The sequence below is a fragment of the Peromyscus maniculatus genome, chromosome 5 (assembly GCF_049852395.1).
Source record: "Peromyscus maniculatus bairdii isolate BWxNUB_F1_BW_parent chromosome 5, HU_Pman_BW_mat_3.1, whole genome shotgun sequence".
In the NCBI taxonomy this organism is placed as follows: domain Eukaryota; kingdom Metazoa; phylum Chordata; class Mammalia; order Rodentia; family Cricetidae; genus Peromyscus; species Peromyscus maniculatus.
The window spans coordinates 93,211,688-93,236,452 of record NC_134856.1 but is presented as its reverse complement, the minus strand read 5'-3'; the positions used below and the strand labels follow the sequence as shown (position 1 = coordinate 93,236,452).

The 24,765-nt window shown below is 42.0% G+C and overlaps 1 protein-coding gene across 8 annotated transcripts in view; it reads right to left on the bottom strand.

Annotated features, from left to right (window-relative positions):
- Positions 1–457: 457 nt before the first annotated feature.
- The window catches only part of Dip2c (disco interacting protein 2 homolog C), a 417,859-nt gene continuing 393,551 nt past the window's right edge, over positions 458–24,765 (bottom strand). For 4 of the 8 annotated variants that reach the window (XM_015998738.3, XM_015998739.3, XM_076572888.1 and 1 more), the window contains 7 exons: positions 24,072–24,101; positions 22,523–22,584; positions 15,688–15,745; positions 13,583–13,657; positions 10,243–10,417; positions 6,973–7,096; positions 458–3,697 (listed from right to left, as the gene is read on the bottom strand). In XM_015998738.3, coding sequence (XP_015854224.1) covers positions 3,445–3,697; positions 6,973–7,096; positions 10,243–10,417; positions 13,583–13,657; positions 15,688–15,745; positions 22,523–22,584; positions 24,072–24,101 — 777 coding nt within the window. In that variant the 3' untranslated portion in view covers positions 458–3,444. The remainder of the gene's footprint in view (positions 3,698–6,972; positions 7,097–10,242; positions 10,418–13,582; positions 13,658–15,687; positions 15,746–22,522; positions 22,585–24,071; positions 24,102–24,765) is intronic. The other 4 variants (XM_015998740.3, XM_015998741.3, XM_015998743.3 and 1 more) reach the window with 1 other exon arrangement.

Sequence of the window (24,765 nt, the reverse complement as noted above, 5' to 3'; positions counted from 1 at the left end):
ATCTTGAGCAAAAGATAGAACCTTTTGTTATTAAACAAGCAAAGACAGTTTGAATTAGAGAGGACAGGAAACCAGTGACCTGTCCACACATGCCAAGTTCCCCTTTGACACAGTAAATAGAAGGGTTCACACACAAGACATATGCTTACTTCTGTCCCAGAGTTACCAATAATCTGTACACTTGCAGCAAAATGTGAACAAATATATTCAGATATATTTAAAAGAATAAAAAAAAACATTTCACAAAACATTTGTTGCCATAGGAACTGCTGTTAACTAGAAATGCCTACATCAAGATTTATACATCATCCAGAGCAGGGTCATCTGTACTAAGTTATGCAACAAGTCATGTAAACAGAGTCAGATACATTTCCCAGCAGGAGTCACCTCCTTCCTCACATGGAAGTGGTCTGTCCCAGAAAATTTTTTCCAGGGTACCAATTAAGAAACTGCTATGTTCAGAGCAACAAAAATAAAAGCTTTTATTTGTTCATTTGAATATAAAACAGGCGTTATCACAGATGTACAAAGCGTACTGGTGGTTGAACATACAAGAAGGTTGCTGTCCTTTGCACATAAAAATTTTGTTTGAAACTGTGATTGGTTGAGTATACGAGTTCTCTCTAACCAGTCACCACACTCTGAAATAACGCTGCTAACATTCAACTGATAAAGGGACCGTCCCCTTGGGTAAAGTGTCAAGCAGGGTTAAATATATATAATAAACAAGCACCATGAGGAATCTGCTCCTGTTTGATTAGGTCTGTGTCTCAGTGTTCTTTGTGTACCCTCTTTTTGTGCAAGTTGATTACACGGTTTTGGCTGACTCCAAAAGCACATGGTCACAAGACAAACATTTTTTTTTTTAAAAAACATTCTCATGAATGATTTATCTACAGTACGATTTCTAATACATAACGATCCTCCTTTATTGCTGAAACTGGTGGTACTTAAGCATCTCCTTTCCTTTTTCTTGCACAACGAAGCTTCCAACCCAGTCCACCAACTCTTTCCAACCTAAAGTCTAATGTCCCAGATGACAGGATGCAGAAGAGACCTGCTGTGAACGGCCTGTGCAACTGTACTGCAGCCTTCGCCCTCCTCTGGTGTGAAGCTGATATGGTGAAAAGTTAAGAGTATGTTTTGAGTGACATCTAAATTTGCTCTGCTTCCTCACATCAGCCAGATGGAAGATTTCCTGGACACTGCAATGATGTTTAACTATCAATATCCTATCTGAAATGTCAAACCAAGTTCCCTTTAAAAGAGGGAAAGAAAGAGAGAGTGTATGCATGCGTGTGTGTGTGTGTGTGTGTGTGTGTATTTGTGTGTGTGTGTGTGTGTGTGTATTTGTGTGTGTGTGTGTGTGTGTGTGTACATGTATCAAGAAAATGTTTTTCTGTATGTGGTAGGGATTTTTTCCCCCTTGGGAAGCTACAGACTGTTAGGAATGTGCATTTGAAACATGTATAAACACATAGCAATGAGCAAACAATATTTGAAAAATCAAATGATTCATGGAGATGGAAGAATGCTTTACATATGCAAATTTAAAAATGTGCCACTTAAATTAAAAACAAAATAAACAGCCTTACATCTCAGAAGTGAAACAAACTCTCTTTTAGCAAAGGGCTTACTGTTGACTGCATATAACTTAGGCAGATAAAGACCTCACCCATAATGCAATCAAGAGCCTCATTTCTGCCCAGCAGCAACTTTAGTCAGGGTTATCTAGTACTGGGAACCACTGCAGGAGAATACTGTGGCAATTATAAAAGAGACCCCCTGCATTGCTGATACATCCTACTTGGTTGGATGCAGACAGGCCAGATCAACTGACAGAGTGGCTGAGTTGTAGGCACACATAACCAGAGATTGGTGTACCAACAGTTAGTACAAGGATGAAGCTGTCAGAATATCTTGCTTCAACCAGAGCTCTGTTTTGAGTTCCTGGAATAGTGGCTAATCAGGTCCAACCTAGGAAGCTCCCAGGACTAGAGGATTAGAGTTGGCTGGGTCTACAGTCTCAAGACATCACACATAGCTTTTCCCTCAAAGCTATTCTGGACATTTATCTGCTCACAATGGCCAATGGAAGGGGTAAATGAGTGACACCTGGTACAAATGACCACAAGGTATCATTCTTTTCTCACTAACCAAAAAAAAAAAAATTTTTTTTTAAAGTGACACACACACACACACACACACACACACACACAAAAAAAAAATGCCAAAATAAAATAAAATTGACATTATGCAACAGATTCTTGCAGCTGAGAAAACAGTGCCATTTGCCAACCTGGAGCCCCTCAATGTCATTGGCACATGCTGGCACGAAAGCATTCACTGTCGTCCTCAGAGCAAAGGAAAAAATAGTGCATGTTTGCATTAAATCCCTTCACTATCTTAGAGACGGCGGTGACTCCACTTGCTGGTCTCTGGTCTAAGACAGGGTTACTGGCAACCTGTGATTGCTCGGAAACAGCCAAGTGTGTGTGAATACAGTGGAGGGCGCACCATGCAAGTGACAAGTTCTGCATTTAAACTTTAAAATCTCCTTTGTTCATTAGTGAATTTATATTTCATATATATATATTTGTTGTGATACTATCCACGCAAGATAATACAACACTTTTTTTATATTAGCAAACATTACAAGACTTTAATATTCTTGAATGTTTTTTCTCTTTTATACTTCTAAAGAGATCAAAATAAATTAAACATTTTGTACATAATTACATATCGAGGAAGTTAACTTATTTTTATCTTTTTAGTTTAGTACAAAGATATCTGCAAGATAGTTGCCGAAATACCTTATTTATAATCGCTTCTTGTTCTATGTTAACTTCAAAGGCCATAAACTGGCCTCTGTTTCTTCAGCATGTCTCTGACAAAGAAAGCTGCTAAAATCTAATTGGAAGGTGCTACCTGGAAGGTTCTCGTACCTCAGTAAACTCTCCTAGAAGGGTGAGATCTAGTGATGGCTTAAATTAGTAACAGATCCATGTCATTAAGATTCCATGACACATTAAAACAGAGAAAACAATTCTTTGTCACACTACATAAATTGTTTAAAAGAACCCATTTGGAGGGTAGAATATTCTTTTTAATCGCTATTTTGGCTTAACAAAATACCACATTTACGAAGAGAGCACTTCTTATCCAATAATTAAAAAAAAAAGAAACAAATAAACAAAAGAAAGTTCTTAAAATGAGCTTTTCCAGCAAACTGAAGGCAGTGATCCAAAGTCCTTCTGAGCAAAATCCAGCGTAAATTCCCATTTCATCTCCCTGCCAGGTGACTGCTCCTAGAAGTCCTCCCCCAACCCCAGCACACAAGGCTCCTCCTTCGAGTGTGGCTGAGTGTCTGCATGTCTCTGTGGACACTGAGAAAAAAAAATGGTCACATCCGTAGAAAAGTCTGTGGAAGCCAAAGTGACGGGACTACATGTTATAGGCCACGTAGATGGGATCCAGCTGGTCTGCCAAGAACCCGTCTCGCAGGTGCATCCGTTGTTTCTCTCCCCGGGAGTTGATGGGGATGACACCGATGTCTACCACGACCACCACTCCTACAATCAGGTAATGCTCTTCCAGGACCACATTGGTTACCAAGGGAACCAAGTCCAAGGCTTCCTGCTCTGACCCATCAAGTTCAACCACAACCACTAACAGGTTTGTCCAGGTAAAGACAGCACTAGAAGACAAGAAGAAAACCACCATCACTGGGGGAGTCTTTTATATAATGATAACGCTTTCCTGTTCAGATCTGCCTGAATGATCACACTCATCTCCTCAGACTGGCACATCCCTCTGAGCTGCGTCAGGCATATAGTCTTTCTGGCCACAACATACCTTTTTGAATTTTTTCCTGTCCTTCTCTCATGGTGGCTCCTATGTGTTATATGGTGTTTTCTGGATTCTGCTTCTATGGCACAGGGTCACTTCTGCCTCCTTAGGGGAGTCTGGATTCCAGTTCTGTTGCTTTACAGCTGCCTGAGATGTGATTCCCCCACCGCTTTCATCAACCTTCCAGCTCTACTGTTGCAGGGGTTTGAGCAGCAGCAGGAAGCACCCTTAGCCCAGTGCTTACACTTCCCAGCCCTTGGGCTCAATATAAAACCTAGTCAATGTGTGTGAGCAAGATGATCCCAGCAGAGGGTATAGAAGTGCTGGGATGTTTTTGCTTGTTCTGGTGTAGCACTGCCATTGCCAGGCTAGAGATGTGCCTGAGCTGGCCCCAGAGGATAAGGCACATGTAGGGCAGAGGCATTGGGCCTATTTCCAGCCCAATAGATGCTAAGGTGACCTAGCTGATTACCCATATACATGTGAGCATGATTAGTAGTTCTGTCTCAGAGTACTGAGTTGGAGATGACAGTAATGCAGCAGCAACTAATTCCTACAGTGGGTATTTCTTTGGTGGAGGGTCTCCTGAGTATTTAGTCTACCTAATTACTGGAAGCATGAGCCCAGTGCTTTACCATTTGAAACTGCATTACCCTTGTGACATTGGCTTTTAGGACCGGTATGCATAAGCTCTGGCACAGGTCTATTTGGCTGTAGGAACCAGAATGTTGAAGGATGAAAGGAATTTTATGGACAAACAAGAAGGTTCCTGGTAGGGAGGAGGGCACATGAAGAAGGGCACCAGATTTACAGCCAGTCACATCAGCTCTCCTCTACCTGTCTAGCAATCTCTATCCTACCTTGAGATGGAATGTAGAGGACCTATTTTTCCTACAAGCATGAGACTAAGTCTACTAGAAAATAGTGAAAATTTTATTCAGTATCATCAGTGCACATGTATTATGCTAAAAGGGAGAACTGTGGAAAGCATTACACAGGGTGTTGCCTTGGGACGCCTGTACCTCCTTAGAGAACAGTTTTGAAAACAATTTCCAAGATGTGCTGACATTTCATTTCCTTAATTTGAGTCCCTGTGACATTGAAATATTGGTTTGCATGACCTCTACAATACATTGTTGTGTCTGTGATATCAGTGATCACATACATCTCCCAGTCACTCTGGGTCAAATGGTATTATAGCATCTGAAATACATGCCACTGTCCTGAAGTACTAGGCACAGCTCAGCCATCCAGAGTGGGATGGGGATTAAGACCTTCCAATCATCACAGCTTTCTCAGGGGCTGTGTCAACACAGCAAGTCCCCGATGAGAAATGAATTTGGTTGGCTTGAATTTGGCAACATGGAGATGATTTTGTCTTTGACATGGGGTTTCTCAAGTGACAGGCAACCTAGAGGACATGATGCGGTGTTGAGAAGACACACAGAAGATTGTGAGAGGACCAGCAGAAGTAGGGGAGGAAGTCTGTGACTAAACACTTCCCAAAGTCCTGAGTCCATCAGAATCAAAACCTCAATTCATCAGTTTCCTTCTTCTGGGGCTTCTATAAGAACAGGTGAATTGGAGACCCTGACTGATCACCTCAGGGTCAGACTCAGTTCAGGAGCCACATAGTAGATAATCACAGTGATGCTTAAGATAAAAGTCCAGAGGGAGGCCCCTCAGCACACATCTTGAGGGAGATGATAAAGGCAATTAAACTGAGGCTGCACCTGAGATTTATAGCCACATAGGGACAGAATGAGGTCAGCCCCGGGCCTGCGTCTTGAGTATCAAGAGTTTGTACTGCTTTTGCATTCTGTCATCTATCCACAGTTAAGGAGAACACTGGCAACTGGAGGCCTTGTTCTTTGTTTATTTTTGTGGTGCTGACATAAAATCCAGGGATTTGGGCATGCCAGGCAAGCACGTTAACACAAACCCTGGAGGCCTATGTTGGTAAGGATCTACAGCAATGTGACCACAGCACAATTCATATATATATATATGATCTCAGGTTCTTTGCCAAGACCTCCACAATCAGATTCAGGACTGCGGCAAAGCACCTGCCTAGCATGTAGGAGACACTGGGTCAAAGCCCAGCATCACAAAAAACAAACAAGTAAATAAATATACCTGTACTATTTATATTCAATAAATGACAGTTAAGTCTGAGCCTGTTTTTGGAATTCCATTAGAAGAAGGAACAATCTCAGAACCAAGGTTTGGAAACTACTTAAAGCTATTCTTGCACCTGTTTTCTTTACTGGTTATACCTCAAGACTGAGATTGCTCACATCAGGCTCTCTGCCAGGAGGGGGCATAGTGCCTTAGTGAGTAAACACCTTGCCTGTCATCAAGTGAGTGAATAAACCTACACTGAAAAGCATGGAGTTACTTTTCATTCCTAAACACACCAGGAAAGTGCCAAGCAAGTCTGTGACTGCCGTTAGCAGAGACTGATGAATTGCTCTAGCCTCCTTGCTTCTCCCAAACACAGGGAGCAGAAGTCAGCTCATGGCTGGAGGTCCTTCTGTTTGTCAATGGCACTTTACAAATGCATTGAATGGGCTTGGGCAGTAGACAGATGCATCATGCCTCTGGGAAGGATAAGAACTCATATCCCCACCCTTGGGTCACTGTGTTCAGGGCCACTGAATGCAGGACATTTTGGCTTGGGCTTTGGTTTAATGGAAACAGTTCTTACCTGGTATACATATCTAGTGAGGTCGGGCCAGAACAATACCTCTTCTAATGCCCACCCCCCCCACAGAAGTACATTTCTTATTAACCAGTCTCAGTTGAGGGCCTCTCATTTATTTTGTTGTTGTTTTAATTTGTGAAAACATGATATAGGAGCAAAACAAATGTCACATCTACATAACTGCAGACAATAACAACTTGGGTTCCTGGAAATATTGTTTAAGCTAAAACTCTCCAGTCATCTGGGATGTCCTAACAGAGTAGGTTCTTTCTTGTATTGTCCTTAGCCTTGAGGAAGGCTTACCTTGAAGAGACACCCCATCCTTCCTAGTACGTGTCTTGGGGAAATTCTTCCATATTCCTGTGATCAATAACTAGGCTCTTGACTTCAGAACAGACAATGACCTCCCATCCTCTTACCATTCTGTGACACTTTTGTGGGCTCTGATGACCGAAGTCTCGATGTCTATTGGGTGGTACCTCATGCCCCGCAGCTCCATGGCTTCATCCAGTGCCCCCACCACGTAGAGGGCATCATGACGCTCTGTTGGAGAAGAAACCAAGTACCAATCAAGACCCACCCCCTTTTTTGAACCTGCCCTCCAGAGTGACATAGACAAGCAAGGAAAGGAGGATCTAGATCTAGGGATCCTGGGGAAGTGTCAGCTGCCTCGTCTCAGGCATTCTTTCTTATCTTCCCAGAGGCTGGATGCCAGGCCATCAGGTTCTCATTCTTTGTTTTTCCTTCTTAGATATTTGTATGTATATATGCATAGGCAGACCGTAGGTCAATGTTAGGGGTTTCTCTTTATTACTCTCCACATCATCTTATGAGATAGGATCTCCCACTGACCTGGAGCTCAGTAATTCAGCTAGGCTGCCAGCTAGTAAACCCCAGGTATCCTTCTCAGCATTCCTAGTACTGGTATTAAAGCCATATCTGGCTTTTCTTAGACATTTTGTATGAATGTGTATTAATTATATAAAATAGTAAGTTTCACCATGACACTCCATACAGGTATATAACATGCCTCTCTATTACCCTCTTACTCCTTTTGACTTTTTATCCTATCCTGCCTAATTTCTGAATCTGTCCACTGGGGAAAAGCCAATCTTCTTTTAGACCAGCTTCTACTATCAGACACAAGATCATATCTTCATCATAGACCAAGGGACTAAGTTAACACCAGTTAGCATTTAATAGCCTGAGCGTTGTGGGGTAGAACTCACAAGTCCCTAAGGGCTTCACTTGTCCAAAGGCATTAAGGTCATATCTCAGCCAAAATGCAACTAGTTCCCTCAACTCAATTACAGGAGTTCCTCAGTGTGTTCATCTCATATAAGTGGGATAGAAAGCAGTTTCTGATCATGTTCATGAATGAAGATTTCCTCAGTACAGGGCCTTAATATTTGTGTGTGTGTGTGTGTGTGTGTGTGTGTGTGTGTGTGTGTGTGTGTCTGTGTGTGAGTATGTATGTTGCCTATGCCTGTGGAGAGGAGAGGCTGGCATCAGGTGTCTTCCTCAATTCTTCTCTGTCTCCTGTACTGAGGCAGGACCTCTCACTTGAACTCAAATCTTGCCAAATAGAATAGTTTAGCTAGTATGACTGTTCCAAAGATCCTCTGTCTGACTTCTGTGAGCTGAGATTTCAGGCAGGCTGCCATGCCTACCTAACATTTATGCTGGTTCTGGAGATCAAACTCTGATTTTCACTTGCTGGGCCATTTCCTTGGGCCCACAAGACTTTTATCCTGCAGAAAAATTGTATATTAATGAAAATGTGGTCAGTCATATTTTTGCTTAAAAATAAGAACCATCCTTAATTTTTAACTGGGTACATCAGGAAAAATTTGAAATAAATGGTTAACATGAAGTAACAGTATATAAACCTTTCCTAATCTAAGTAGACAATCAAGATGGAGACCACCACTTACTTGCTTCTGCTTACCACAGAGCTTTGTTTCCTTACTTGGAGTGGGGGTTCATGCCATCATCCAGGGACCAGTGAGGTGAAGACTGTAACCATACTCGGCTGCTTTGCACCACCTTTTACAACTCTGAACGCTACATCCTTGATTAAATGAACCCATGACTATCCATCATGAAACTGCCACACTAGCATGTTCTATTTCCCTAATGCAAGGCTCAGCTTAGCAGGTGTGTTAGGTGACTGAGGAGGCCTCATCAAGGCCCAGAATCTCATCTGCCCAGGATTCTGGTCTCACTATGATTCTAGAAATACATGGTAAAACAGGATTCTTCTATTTTTACCTAGATTAGGGAGGTGAGAAAGGACTATGAAATAAGCAAAGAATGAATATTCAAGTCAGTTTACATTTGTGTGGGTGCTTGTGAGTGGACCTGTACATGTGTCAACATAAGAGATCTCCCCCTCCATTGTTCTCCACTTTACTTTCTGAGACAGCGTCTCTCACTGAATCTAAAACTCACCAGTTTGGCTAGGTTGGCTGGCCTGTGAGCTCCAGGGATACACTTTTTTGCCTTCTTTGTCCTGGGATTACAGGTGTGTGTGGCCACACCTGGCTTTTTACATGAGCACTGGGGATCTGAACTCAGGTCTTTATTCTTGCATAGCAAGTATTTTACCACCTGAATTATCTCCCTAGCTCCTAAAATTAATCATGCGGGGGAAAAAAATTAATCGTGTGTGTGTGTGTGTGTGTGTGTGTGTGTGTGTGTGTGTGTGTGTGAGAGAGAGAGAGAGAGAGAGAGAGAGAGAGAGAGAGAGAGAGAGAGAGAGAGAGAGAGAGAGGGAGGGAGAGACAGGAAGGCAGGCAGACAGACAGACAGACAGACAGACAGACAGACATGTGAGCCTCAGGCATGCACTCTGCCAATGAGCCACTCCCTAAGCTTGTGAGTATGCTTTGGTATCTTGGCTCCAGGAAATACCCAGTGTGGCTCTCCACATGGAGGCATAGACAGCTAGCAACCAAGTATACCCCTGCTAGACACAGGGCTATGTCCTAAACAATGGGAACAGGAAGGCCCAGTTGCTAGCCATCAGGGCGCAGAGCCTAAGGACTATTCTCTTCCAAATGTCATAGGAATGGTCCTGGCAGGGACAGCAAACAGCCCCAGGAACTTATGAGGACACTAAGCAGACTTCACCATAGGGAGTGCTGGGCTTGCATTTAGCTTTACCTTTGCTCTTGGTTCTCAGAAAGGCAAAGGAAGGGGATGCACAGCCCTGCTTACTGCATCTATAACTTAACTGCCTGTGTGCACATCTTCATGTGTATGCATTTGTACAAGTGTGTGCACATTCATATATATGTACATGAGTGTGGAAGATAGAAATCAGCTTCAGATATTTTCCTTGGTTGCTAGTCACCTTGTTTGTTGAGACAGGGTCTCTCACTGAACTTTTGTCTAGGCTAGGCTGGCTACAATGGCCACAGAGAACTAACTTTCTAGCCCTAAGATTGTAAGACACACATACTTGAGTTCTAGGGATTAAACTCAGGTCTTAGGTTTACATGGTAAACATACTTTGCCAACTGTACTAACTACCCAGCCCCTACTTGTTTCTCTTTCAAGATTAGTCACTTTCAGATTAGTAGGGGCAAGCAGAAGTCCTAGTGTGGCTCTCAAACTTTAAGGTCATCTTCAGTATTGGTCAAATTCAATTTCTATACAATGTGTGTCAACTTCCAGCCTGGACTCACCTCCGTTTGCATCTGTGAGCTCAGTTCTCCGCAGGAAGCCCAGGTAGCCTGTGCGGGCCCAGATGGTCTGGGTATCTCCAAAACTCAACCGGGAGTTGAAATGATCAGACTGGAGAGACTCATCTCCATAAATGGTAAAATAGCCACTGGCATTGTGGGCACTGTGGACCCAGATCTGTGGACAGAGAGAAACATCATTGTACATGAGCCACTCTGTGCACCCAGTCTTCTCCAGGGAAGAGAAGTTAACTGTCTCTATAACTCAACAAGTTATTTTCCACAATGGCCAAGGTTTCCTTGGGTCAGTCTGAATACAAGGCAATGGTGGCTTTGTTCAGGTGTCTAGGGGTGGGGTAGAGGACAGGGAGTACAGACACCCACAAAGTTCTCTATAATAAAAGTACCATGCAAAATACGTTACAGTCAAGCAACCAACTAAGCCATCACCTGCTGAAAATTACATTAAAGCAGATTACTGGAAGATTTAAAAGTGAATACAGTTGTATGAATTTCCTTATAGTTTTCTAAATGTCATTTCTAAGAGCAACTAGAAAATGCTCAAAGCTTTAAGATTGTGCTTTTCCCTTTCACTTGGCTAGCATACCTTTTGAAGCAGACTATGATAAAAATAACACAAAATACAACGAAGTGGCAAAGTCAAAAGAAAGGAGAATGTGGGGTCAGTGGTAGCACAGTTAAGTAGAGGCTGACACAGATTCAAAACAATAGCTGTGGAACCACACGAAAGGCCCAGGGAAATAGTGTTGCCAAAACAATTCCAAAGACATTTGTACAATGCATTCAGTGATGTTGGCACACAGGGCCAGACCCATAAGGAAGGCTTTTGGATTATACTGTTTGCAGCACAGGCATTCTGAGATTGGATATTTTGTTATTTTATTAACACTGAAATATGGTTGAGTATCCTGAAAAGAGACCCTCATCTGTATTGTTTACCATTTTATCCCAAGACCCCAGAACAGTGCCTGGATCCTAGCAGACATTTACTAAGCACCTATTAAAGTAATCAAAGGGTAACATATAGATACAGCAACAACATTAGATGAGGTAGAGGCAACTGTTTTTTGTGTCCAATATGAAATATTTCCTTGCTAAGACCGTGTGACAGATTATACTGGTTGTCAACTTGAAAGGATCTAGCATCACTTTGGAGACAAGTCTCTGGGCACATCTGTGAGGGATTGTCTTGATTAGGTTAGTTGAGGCGGAAAGAACCACCCTAAATGTGAACAGTTCCATTCATTAGGCTGCATTCTAGACTACATAAAAAGAAGAAAGCTAGGTGAATACCAGCATTCATCTGTCTAGGCTCCTTGACTGTAGATACAATGTGACCAACTGTCTTGAGCTATTGACATTATGATTTCCCTGCCATGATGGACCATACCCTGGGACCATTAACCAAGATAAACTCTTCCTTATTTTACTTTTGTCACAGCAACAAGACAAGTAACTAATACAGACAAGGTCATATAATTCAGTCTTTTTTTGTTTGTTTTTGCTTTTCCTGAGACAAGGTTTCCCTGTGTAGCTTTGCACTTTTCCTGGAACTCTCTCTGTAGCCCATGCTGGCCTTGAGCTCACAGAGATCCGCCTGGCTCTGCCTCCCAAGTGCTGGGATTAAAGGCTTGTGCCACCACCACCCGGCAAGGAATGTACCACCAGCCACCTGGCCACTTTACTGTTTTTTTTTTTTTTTTTTTTTTTGTTTTTTTTGGAGCTGAGGACAGAACCCAGGGCCTTGAGCTTGCTAGGCAAACACCCTTCCACTGAGCTAAATCCCCAACCGCTAATTCAGTCTTAAAAGGGGAAAATGGAAGCGTGCCATTTCTAACAACATGAGTAGGAGAAGTCAGAGCAAGACATATACTGCCTAATCTCACCTATATGTGGACTCTGAAAGGTTGCTCATAGAAAGCAGAGGTAAACAGGTTTCACTGGTACCTAAGGGTGGACAGGGATGGGGAAATGTTGGCTGAAGGGTAATAGCCTCCATTTAGATGATGAAGGTTTTCTGGAAACCATTATACAACACAGAGACTATGCTTTTTTGGTTTGAAAATTGGCAGCAGAACTTCTCACCACACACAGGAAAAGGTAATTTTATGAGGTGACAGGTGTACCAATTACTTTGAATGTAAGTCATTTTACAATGCATACAACCACTACTGCATCACAAACATTGTGTGTACAATTTGACTTATGCACTTTATTTGCCAATTATGATTCAATCAAGCTGGAGTAAAGATGAAAAAAATCAACTTCTTGGCATCGTCAGTCCTGGTTGCCTCGGGAGGGGATGGAACTCTGAATGCGGCACTTGATTAACCTAGTACAGATCATTTTACATGATCATAAGATTCAAACTCGGGATTACAAAGTAGCCAGACAAGAAAGGAATATGGAGAGCAGGTAGAAATGGTCAGGACTTGATCATGTGTCTACCCACACGCTCTGTGGGAAAGTGTTCCTGGGTGGGCTGATACTGTCCTAATGCTGGGGCCATGGAGGGTAGAGGATGCAGGTATGATCACACAAAGACATTTTCAGCTGGGTAGCCAAGGCATAAACAGGGTAACTGGAGGAAAAGGTAAAACGGCTCTATACACAGTCTGAGACTTGTGCTTTGTCATTTTCTCATGCTCTTTACTTTCTCAGAGAAATCTTATCAGTGGAGAGAATAAGAGAAAGGACAAGGTGTGACACTTGACCTCAACAAATGAGTAGCATCAAGGCCCAGCTGTTGTCAGTGGAGAAAAATTTAGAGGATAGGAAACATGATGAGATACTTCTCTCTAGCCATACCTTACCAACAGCCTGGGGGGGACCAAATGACAGGGAATCAGTGAGTGGGATTTCATCACAAGTGGTATAAAGTACCATTGTCTGCTCTCTAATCTAAAACACATATCTAACTACCACTTTGCTATTCTGTGGGCTTTCAGTTTTGTGGCGATTATGATAAGTGTAGATCTGTTCACTCTGAAGGTTTCAATAATTTTCTGATGAAGGAGTTCTTAGAAACAGAGAAGGCTCATGAGAACACTCTACAGAGTGAGTCTACAGAAGTCAGATTTGCTGTGCTTTTGGAATTCTCTGCTAACATGTTTTCTATGTCTTTAGGGAATGCCACTCTATAATACTGAGCTTTGCAGGGATGACTGAAGTGGTAAGGCACATCTCCAGCTCCTTCCTGGCCACCATGACTTGCTTCATGTGAGCAGCATGAGCTGTGGATGACAGGAGGTGTCAAAGCAAAAACAGGCTCAGAGGTCTGATCTAGGAGGAAACATCTCCCAGAAGACTTTCCATGACTCACCTCTCCAAGGTGGGAGTCTCCCAGTGGGCCTTTAGTTTCTGGATTGGCAATAATAATCCGGACTCCAGGAAGTATCTGTTTGAGGTAAGAGAGGAGATAATTTCTGATTGCAGCTGAAAAGGCAGGCAGGTATCACACTCCTCCATGGCAAACTAGCCTCAATGCCGAGGGGGCCATTTCCTTTCCAAAGACCATTTAGAGAGCACTGTGGCATGAAGTTAAAGTGTATGCCATTACAATAGGATGTTCTTGCTGTCAATGCTCTATGATTCTACAGTCTGGGGCAGAGGGACTTTAAAATATGAAACCTGATTGTCAATGATATCTCAAAGCTGATAAATGCCCAGATCTGACCTTTACAAAGGAATTCTGAAGCAAAATCCATGATAAATGATGCAAAATTTCACATGGTCTGCCGTGCAAGATAGGAATTTGCACACTTTGATTAAGCAGCCTGGCATACAGGGATTAAGGAAGGAGACAGAGCAGAGTCAACTGGAACTTGAACAGCTGCAGAGGCGAATTTGCAGGGATATGCGTGGTCTAAAATGATCCTTGGTAAATGAATCAATAGAGGATGTTTTTGTAATAGGTAGAAGTAAAAGTTTGGGTCAGCTCCTAGCCCAGCCTGGTAGGTTCTGACTGGAACATCTATCCTGCTATTTACTCCTTTCCACTGTATCTGTATCTTGAGCCCCCGAGGGACCCATTCCTATAGGTGAACAACTTTTATTATAGACACTGACACTAAGTCCTTCCTCTCAATTGAACTTAGCAACTACTACTGTATCACATAGCAAAGGGCTCCAAAGTTCACTCTAAAATCTCAAATATGGCCTGCCTTAGTTCAGAAAACTTGACATTCTATAGTCAAGTTGAAGCAAGACACTCTGTGGTAGAAACTCATGACATCTTAGAGCAGTCAGGCTGTTCCTGAAAGGTGATGACCCTGGTATCTGTACCTAACGTCCCTCAGATTATGTTGGGATGGTGGTTACTACCTTCCTACCCTGATAAACACTTCATGAAGGGATAGTACTTGCAGAAATGGATGTACATATTCTAAAAGGCCCACAGCAACATAAGCTGCTTTTAGAAGTGTGTCACTTGCCCTGCAAGCATGAGCACTTGCCCTGTAAGCATGAAGGCATGAGTTTAAATCCCCAGCATCCACACAAAAAGCTATGCATGGCTGTGCATGTCTGTAATGCCAGCATTGGGGATTACAGACAGGTGGATCCCAAGAACTCCCTGGTTAATCAATCTAGTCAAAGACATGATGAACTTCTACTTCAGTGAAGACCCTTCTAAAGGCAATATGGTAGAGAGTGAGTGACAGAGGAAGGCATCCAACATCCTGCTCTGGCTCTGCATGTGTGTGTGAACATGGGCATGCATACCACATATATATCCATGAATAAAATAAACAACAATAGAACTATGTCAAATGAAGAAAGGATTGCTATTTAGGGCAAAAAAGGAAAAAAATTCATGTAAGTTTAAACATATTTTTAGTTCTTTGAAGACTAACAATGTGACAGAAACTAAACTAATAGTTGACCACTGAGAACCATTATTCACATACTTCTTTTTAGTATGATACCCTGATTTTTAACTAGACCACTAGGATAATAAGAATACTTAATAACCTTTGCTTCTATTATGTATGAGCATGTAACTAAACAGTAATGACTGGTATTTAAGTACAAGACAGTATGAGAATCTTCTCAATGTTCTGAACGTCTTTTCTCCTCCTGAGAGCTGAGACTGGGACTGGGAACATGGGACAAATAACTGAACTGGAACACTCATATTAGAACCTAGGGACACCCTTAGGACAGAGGCCATAGAGAGAGAGGTAGGACTCAGGCATCTAGTGGCTCGAATGCAGCATAGGTTTGTTATTTAAAAAATAAACAATGTTCAAACACTATTATGGACTTTTTGTATACATAGCCAAACCATCCTGAAACATTATCTTCATGAAAGCTTTTGTTCCTGAGGTAATACAGGGTCTCTGAGAATATATTCCTTGACACTTTAAAGTCCATTCATCCTTACTCACCTTTATACTGGGATAGGACTTTAACACTTTTAATACTTACTTTTCCAGATTCCATCAGAGGTAAGCTGTGAGGAGATCCCCTTTCTACCAAGCGGACTCTGTAAGTGGAAATACACATCACTCAGTGGGCTTTTTGGACCACACCATTGTCTTTGGCCACCTTTAGTACATGGCTTGGGTTTGGCAAGCTCTCAAGGTAAGTTAATTGTTAGTATTATCCCATGGGAAAGGTAGATGTTCCAGAAAGGGCTACTGATAGTAGAGTCAACAATGCCTTGGCAAGGACAAATAGCAAGAACACATCTGTAATGACCACAGAGAAAGGAGATGGAGTCAAATTTGCCCCATTTGCAAAACAACTGGAAAGATGCCTCTGTACTCAAAGTGCCTCTGCACTTAAAGGGGAAGGATGAGCATCAAATGGCATTCTTAAACATGTCATGTGCCCAGGCCGTGAACTTTAAGCCTATAGTTAGTACAGCTCTGCTTGGGTATAGACAACATGCTGAGGAAGGCAGTAACTATGTGTTGTACAATATTAGTTGAAGATGTGTTATGTTTGTTTATGCTGTAGAACATTTGTTTAGTCACACAAAGATGTGTTGAATTCTTTTACGTTGCATTTGTTTAACTCTGTGAAGTTGTGTTACTTTGCCTGTCTAAAACACCTGATTGGTCTAATGAAGAGGTGAATGGCCAATAGCAAGGCAGCTGGGGCTGGTAGGAAGAGAGAATAAATAAAGGAGAAAAAGTGAAGAAAGAGTAGGAGCAAGAGGAAGAGGAGGATGACTACTCAAGGGGCCAGCCACCCAGCTACACAGCAAGCAATGGAATAAGAAGTAAAGAAAGAGATACAGAAATAGAGAAAGGTAAAAGCCCAGAGGCAAAAGACAGAGGGGACAATTTAAGAAAAGCTGGCTACAAACAAGCCAAGCTAAGGCTGGGCATTTATAAGAAAGAGTAAGCCTCCATGTATTTATTGGGAGCTGGGTGGCAGGCCTCCCAAAGACCAAAGTGTAAAAGAGTAAAAACAAACAGCTACACCTATGGGCTCAGTAGCACAGGTGGCCTGCTAAACTAAGAGTGCCTAACTAAAGAAATAGTGAAAACCCTCTCCAGAAGGGAAAGGGTTTTAGTCTAAAGCATAGTTAATAGTAACTTTGTATGGAGAACTGCTGAGAAGACCTTGGTTGACCATGACCAGAGCAGCTCATTGTATTTCCCAGGGTTCTGATTTTCAGGCTCTGTGATCTTCACTGTTCATTTTCCTTTCTTACCAAATTAATCAAGGATTAGCTGCTCTTCACTTGGCCACAAGACAATTTTATGTGTGTATGTATGAATATACGTGTGTGTGTGTGTGTGTGTGTGTGTGTGTGTGTGTGTGTGTGTGTTTGTCACAGAATTTCATTGGCCTGGAGCTTGCTAAGTAGGCTAGGCTATCTGGCCAGAAAGCTCCAGGGATCTACTGTCTCTGCCTTCTCAGAGCTGGTAACATAAACATGTGTCATCATGTCTGACTTTTGACAATTTTTATTCACAAAAACAAAGAGTGTTTTAAATACTTGAACAGAAGCAGAAGGTGGGCCTGCACTTGGAAAAAGAAAGAGCTAGGAGCAGATATGAGACCAGGGCAATATCAGATCACAGGAGGTCTTCCCTTTCTGTGCTTTATCAGCACATCCCTCCAAGACACAGGATACACAAGGCCCCCATTCCTCCACACTAATAAAGAGTAGTAAAGCAGACCCCAAATCTTCCCAGAGAATTCTGGAATGTACTTGGAAAAGTATGCAGGAACACTGGCACATAAACCACAGAAGTACAAATTCATGTTAGCATGTGCACACACACAATACCAGCAATATACCAACAACACACACACACACACACACACACACACACACACACACACACACACATCCTCACAAACATGAAAGTCCTCGTTTGCTTGTAATATCTTCTTTACAATCATGAGCGTTTTCATATGTAGCCCATTTTAATAACATACTATCCAAATGCTCTTACATTTTTGACACACAATACCCTTGAGCATACATGAGCTTATGTGCATGTATACAGCATGCCCCCCCCCCACATATATATATGCAGAACTCATGCCACTCACACAATACACACCAGGGACCAAGCTAAAAAAAGACTCCTGTTCAAACAAACATTGTCTTCAATTTTACCCTTGCTTCTCCTATCCTACTGCCGACCAATCATAAGCCCACTGGGATGCCCTTTTCGCTGTCCACTGTTCTTGGTATTCTTGACATCCACCTATTTATTGGGTAGTGATTAGTCTAGAATCCATGCTTGGATTTCATTCCTTCCTGCCTTCCTCCCAGGATGGTTTCAAGGAGTCCAGGCTGATGTCAAACTTGATATGTAGCTGATTTTCTGGTCTGCCCACCTCTTCCTCCCCAGTGCTGGGATTACTGCATGTACCACTACCTCCAGCTTATGCAGTGCTAAGGATGGCACACAGAGTTTCTTACACACTAAACTAAGCAAGTGCTCTACTAACTGAACTACATGCCCAGCCCTAGAATTCATAGTGTTCTAACCCCACCCTTTAATCATTTCTTCAGTTTACAACCCCTGATGGAAACAAACAAATCTCCACTCTAGACCTTTATACTAATATAGGGTTAGGATCTGACAACCCATTAAAATTGTTTCTTAAAATGTCAGAGAAATATTTTTCTTTCGTAAAGACGGAATAATTCACGTGCTTAAGAAAAGATCAAACTGAAAGAGATCGAGTAACTATGAATTCATTTTAAATAAATACACAGTAAATAATTTCTTTAAACATTAGTAACTTTTAAATAGCCCCTGAATACTTTCATATATGTGGGAATTAAATTTATTCTGGAAACTGGAGGGATATGTATCCTCATAATATGAGGCAGAAATGTTCTCTATGGCAACCTGGCTACAAATGCAGATTGCCAAATCCCTAATACTGGGGCTACAAGAATAAAATGAGTATTAAACAGAGGCATAAAACCAAGCTGAAATGGTTAATGACTCTATTTAATCACTTGTTTCCACAGGATGGACCTACTGAGAGCTTGATCTCAGTCTCTGAGCTAGCTTACACCTACCCATCCTCTCTCCTTCTTTCTCTCATAGTGCATAGCATACTAACAAACTAAGTTTTCCCAGGCTAATTAAGTGATAATTGGGCAGGTGTCCTGACACTCCCAAGTGAATGTCCCATTAAATCAATTGGTAAAGTAATTAATCCTTATGACAGATCCTCACATAGCTGTAATGAGAAAACCACTAGCCTACTTTCATAGGAACACCAGAAGAATGAAAGAATAACATTTTTAACAGCTCTCCTATCTCACTGCTTTCCAGCTTTGGCCTTGTGTTTTCTCTGAGATAGCACATCTGTGTGCTGTGGATGGAGACACTAGGCCTCTATAGGGAAGACTTATCTTACCACTAGAATCTCCACCCTCTCTCTGCCCAAGGCTCCCAGCATGTTTCAACCTACCCTAAGAACCTCAGAGTTGCTTTCCTTTTTTCCCCCTAGCTATTGCAGGTACCTGCAAAGACTCATTTTCCTGTGTCTATCCTAAACATAGGGAAATTGAGACCCCAGAGCTAATACCCTGTTCCAGGGCCATAAATAGGGAGAAGATCTGGACTCAGACCTGTTCAATCCTGGAGCCCCTATGTCACAGGAGATGCAACACAAAGTATATTTTAAATATGTCAATCAAGTTCAAAAGTAATGCTGAAGATGTAAAACCTGGGCATTATTTCCTTCTAGAAGGAGGTGACTTCAATGTGGAGGAGACTGTGTTTGAACTGAGAATGACAGACTCAACTTCTCAAAAGGCTATCAGAGAAAAACCCCTGGGAGAACACCAACCATAGGGGGATCCCAGAGGACGCAGATGAGGCTGTCAGTGTGTCTGGATGTCAGGACAGTGGACCTCCACTGACAAGTGAAGGAAGGATGAAGATGATACTGAGATTTTATGCAGTAGGCCATGGAAAAAAGGGCCTAGGCAGATGGAGTGAAGTGGGCAGGACAGACTTAGACAAAAGGCCAAATAAGCAGGAACATTGTAAATGTCTATCTATTAAAAAAATACAGTGGAGAATGGGTCTGAGGAGATGACTCATTCAATAAACCCAGGTTTTATCCCCAGAACGCATGTTAAAGCCACTGGTCATGATAATATGCAATTATAATAATTTCAATGCCAAGGAGGTGGAGGCAGGGGGATTCCTGGGAACTCACTGGCCAGCCAGTAGAGCAAATGCGGTTAGTTCAGTGAGTGGTCCTGTAGCCAAAACCAATCAACAAACAAACAAAGGTGGACATAACCTGAGTGATGGCACCCCAGGCTGTTCTCTGGCCTACTATGTGTGCATTCACATATAAGCTCTTGTGTGCCTGAGTACCTATACAAACACACACATGTACACATAGATGCACACACAAACCCCACAGTACAAATTTAAGGAGTGAGTTGCAGAGTCATGGAGGGAAGGAAGCATCTCTCAGCCCCAGGATGGGGAAGAGTTGCTGGGATAGAGAAAGAAAAGCAGGTACATCTACCAGAAAAAGTAGACTGAAAAGGCCTGAGGCAGACTGAGTGAAGAAGGTAGAGGAGTAAGATACCGCAAGATACTCTGGTGGCTAAGGAATAGTCCTCAGTTTTTCTCTGATATAGAAGAGAACTCAGAAGTTATTTCAGGAAAACTGCACAGTATCAAACCCAAGCTCCAAGAAGGTCCCTGGGCATAGTCCACTGCGCTGATATGAGGCCTGGGGACTGCTCAAACACAGCCCCTTAGTCTAAGATATCCCATGCAGGAAGAGCTGTGGTTAATGATCAAAGTACCCTAGAAGGAAAGACTATTATTACTAACTTGAAATTATGACAAAGGTGTCACTCAGAAGGCCTTGGTCAAGATAACAGAATTAGTTGATCACAAAGGGCTCATCTTTGACACAGCCTTCTGGCTCTTTCCAGCAGTACAATGCTGATCAGATGTTGAACATGAATTACTTCATCACTATATACCATGCAGACCCTCATTCCCTCATTTCATAGCACTTTCTCCACACCCTGCCCTTCTCAGTAAGATTTGTCATAATGAAGACAAATGGTAGGTTAAAGAGATTAATAGATAAAGACAGTTCTTGAGACATTCTGTTCTTTTGACAAAAGAAAACTCCAAAATCCAAACTTAAGGCTTTCCCTGATAGCCTAGGTACTCACAACACAAGAGGATATCCAACCACACTGCACTAAGAAGCCTGCTCTTCCTGTATTTGGGGGGCCAGGCCAAAGGCAGAACTGCTGAACTGTCACTAACACAGACACTCTTTGTGCAAGCTGTACAAACAAGACATTTTCCAAATAAGGTTTATATTTAAGTGGATTTGTTTTCAGATGTAGAAGACATCACTTGAAGACCTTCATGCCTCTGACCTGGGAACAAGTTATTCAGTTGTTCTAATGCTGGTTCTGAGTTTTGAAAGTGCTCCTGATTGAACCCTGACCATCCAGAACCTGGTTCTGTGGGGGAGAGTGCTGAGGAGAAAGACATTTTCATTGGTCCCCTGCCATCATGTAAGGGGTTTTAATGACACAGTCTCTAATCATCTGTGATTTGTGAGTCTCACATAGCACTATGCAGGCTAGGCAGGCCATCAACAAGAGTGCTGTTGGGTCTGTTTGGTGCTGCTGATATTCAGCACTCGTTTCATGCATTGCAGTGTGTGGGCAGTGTCCCTGACTCTATCAACTACACAACAGCATATCACTTTTGATGGCAAATTGCATCAATCAAAAATGGTTCCAGATATGGCCCAACATTAGCTAAGGATGCACATAGCTTTGTGGGAGTAGGGAGTGGTAACTACCCTGGTCTCCTGGGTGTTGCATGCTCTACCTGGCCACCAAATCTGGACCCCTTCTCAGTTTGCAGAGATACTGGTTCCTGTCTCTGAAGAGCTTCAGCTGCCTATTCTGTCAGGCAGGGATGAGTGCTGCTTTCCATCTCTTACCTCTAACCACACAACCACTCTTGATCTGTTTTTCCATGTATTATAGTACTGATAGATGCGTGAACTTCTAGAAAACACAGGTAAACAGCATACTACCTGGTGTATTGCAACACATTCATGTAAAACCTAATCAACTGAGAAATAGATCAATCTATGCTGGGGCATTTCCATGGCAACCAAGCAGAACACAAATCATATCAATGGGGGGCACTGATGTAAAATAATACAACATTTTTTTTTCTTCTCTCTTGGCCATCTCAATAGGATCTTCTGGTTGAGGCAGGGCTTTTTGTGCAGCACCCTGACCTCTCTTCCTGAGATAAACTTACACAAAAAACACAAATGACACACACCAATAGCTCCATTTTAAAATCTTATTCAGCAGCTTGGCAGAAAAGGTAGATTCATATCTACTTTGCATACAAACACCTATATATGGTGTGTGTATGTGTGTGTGTGTGTGTGTGTGTGCTTGCACACACATGCGCGTGTGCATGCATGCACGCATGGGGACACACACACACATTCTCATGTAGAAATGTTGACACATATTGACATGCAAAATGGAACCTGACTAAGATGGCCATGGCTTCCAATTATCAAGGTATGTTAGACACTTCTAGTCATACCATTGGTCTTATACAACCAAGTTTTTATCTGTAAAGTTTAAGCCAACTTGTTCTGTCATACATTTTATCTTTGAACAAGGAAACATGACTCCTTTCACTTTTTTTTTTTTTTTTTTTTTTTTTTTTTTGGACACACATGTGCTAGGCCACCAATAATGGAGGAAGGGAGAAAAGGAGAGAGAGGACAGAACTCATACCTGTCATGTCTCAGGGCTCTCATGTCAACATAGACAGTGGTGGGGTCAGGTCCTGATGTCCCCTGCAAACAACAACACAGTATAGTTAACCTGTTTGCAGGGAAAGAAGCTGTGTCTATACTTTCTATTAACTGGTAAGCATTTGTTCAGTAAAACCTTAAACTGAACGAAAAACCCAAAAGACCAACGGTGCTAAACTTATACCTCTCCAAGTAGCCTTTAACATCTGGTTAGAGCTTCTAAATTCTCAAAGGAACATTTTAGGATCACACTGACCCTTCACAAAGCTTGACCCCATCTATGCATGTATAATAAGAATAAAGGAGGGATATAACCTCTTTTACTAGAAAATGTTTGGCTGCAGAAATGGATTGTCATATGATGTGTCTTGCTCAGAAATTTTCACAACATGCATACAGAAAGGCTATTTTTAGACCTTAAGATACTGAAGCAGAAGTGTGACAGGAGCTGACAGATTGAGGAGGAAGATACAAGAGATAATTATTTTGTTCCTTTTAGTCCTGCTTGTGCCTCCAGCCTCAGGTTATTTTTGTTGGTGACATAAGTCAGGGAGGTTCTATGTTTCTTCAAGCCAGCTGAGCAGTAAGTACTCTGAGCTTTCTTCATTTAACATAGCAGTCCAGAAATCTCATCTCAGCATAATAAATATCTTCTAAAAATAGACTGGACTGACTTCTGATCAATGGCCTCTGCTCAGGAAGGTCTTTATTATTGAAATGGTATAGCAGTTTACATTTAGTGATAAGGCAAGACAATATTGAGGTTGAAAAAATATGGCAACCACAACAGACCTGTGAAAGGGGTGGGAGAAGTTAAGCCCTTCAGAATTTACTTAAACTACACTATATTTCTTTAAGAAAGAACCTCAAATTTTCACCAAAAGTATGTTTAAATATAAGAATAAAAATAATAACAGTTTTGCTGGGCATGGTGGTGCATGCCTTTAATCCCAGTGCTCAGGAAGCAGGGAGAGAAGCAGGTGGGTACTTTTAAGTTCCAGGCAAGCTAGGGTTACATAGTGAGACCCTGCCTAAAAACAAAACAAATCACTACTTTTTTGTTCTAACTCTCAGTGACAGTGGCCAGTGGGGTCCCATCACTGAGAGCAGGAAAAAGCAAAACACATGCAAGTAAGATTTAGATGTTTACAGTGACAGTGATCTAAAAATAATGTTCTTTCTACCTTGTAATTATTCACTGGAGTTGCAGGTAGTGAAACATTGTCCAATGTAGTGAACAATGTGAAATTCAAAACCATAGGTGGTCAATTAAAAACAAGCAAGGCACAAAACATGTTCTGAAAAGTGGTCAGTGGTGGGAAATGGAGATAGAGCCAATCAGCAAGGGAACCAATGATTAAATTTATAATGATGCACCATCTACTCTAGGTGGTACCTCATCCACAGGTCTACAAAACACCTGTCAATTTCTGCACTGCACTTCCAGCCTGTTCCCATGTTGGAAGCTAGAAAGGTAGGAGGTAAGGAGGTGGGTATGCATTGGTGTGATGAACAGAAAAGTCCCCTACCTGCTCAACCAGTGTCCACAGCCTGTGGGGCTACAAGCAGCAGGAGGGTGGGGACAAGAAAAAAGGAAAAGACAACAGGCCAATAGACAGGAAACACAAAGGACACACATAGGAGAGACATACAGAAAACGCAACAGTTCAGAATGGGATGAAGAAAAGGGAAGAATGGGGATAGGGAAGAGAATGCAGAAAGCAAGGAACAAAGTAATCACAAGATCAAAACAATGTCAAATATGGAAACCATTAAAATTAATCATACTATATTGTTAAAGGTGGAAAAGAAAACAAACAAACAAACTGAAAAGATGTCAACATATCCACAGAGCACAAAAGAGAAGTAGAGGACAGGCCATGGCATGTCAATTGTGGCATTATCTTTATCAGTAAGGTAGATAGCATGCCTCAACAGTGACTTTATGGGTTTTGAGTCTTCTCTTTCCAATGGCATTTGCAAGTATATATCTTAATGGTTCACTTCAAAGTATATATTTCATTGGTTTTAAAATGTATTCTATTTTAAATTATGTGTATGCATGTGTCTGTGCCTGTGAATGGAGGCACTAATGGAGGACATAGGTGCTGGGAACCAAACTCAGGTCTCCTTCAAGAGCAGTAAGTGCTCTTAACCTTTCAGCCACCTCTTCAGCTCCTTAATAATTTTAAGTTTCTCATTATGACAGTGAAGAGAAGTCTT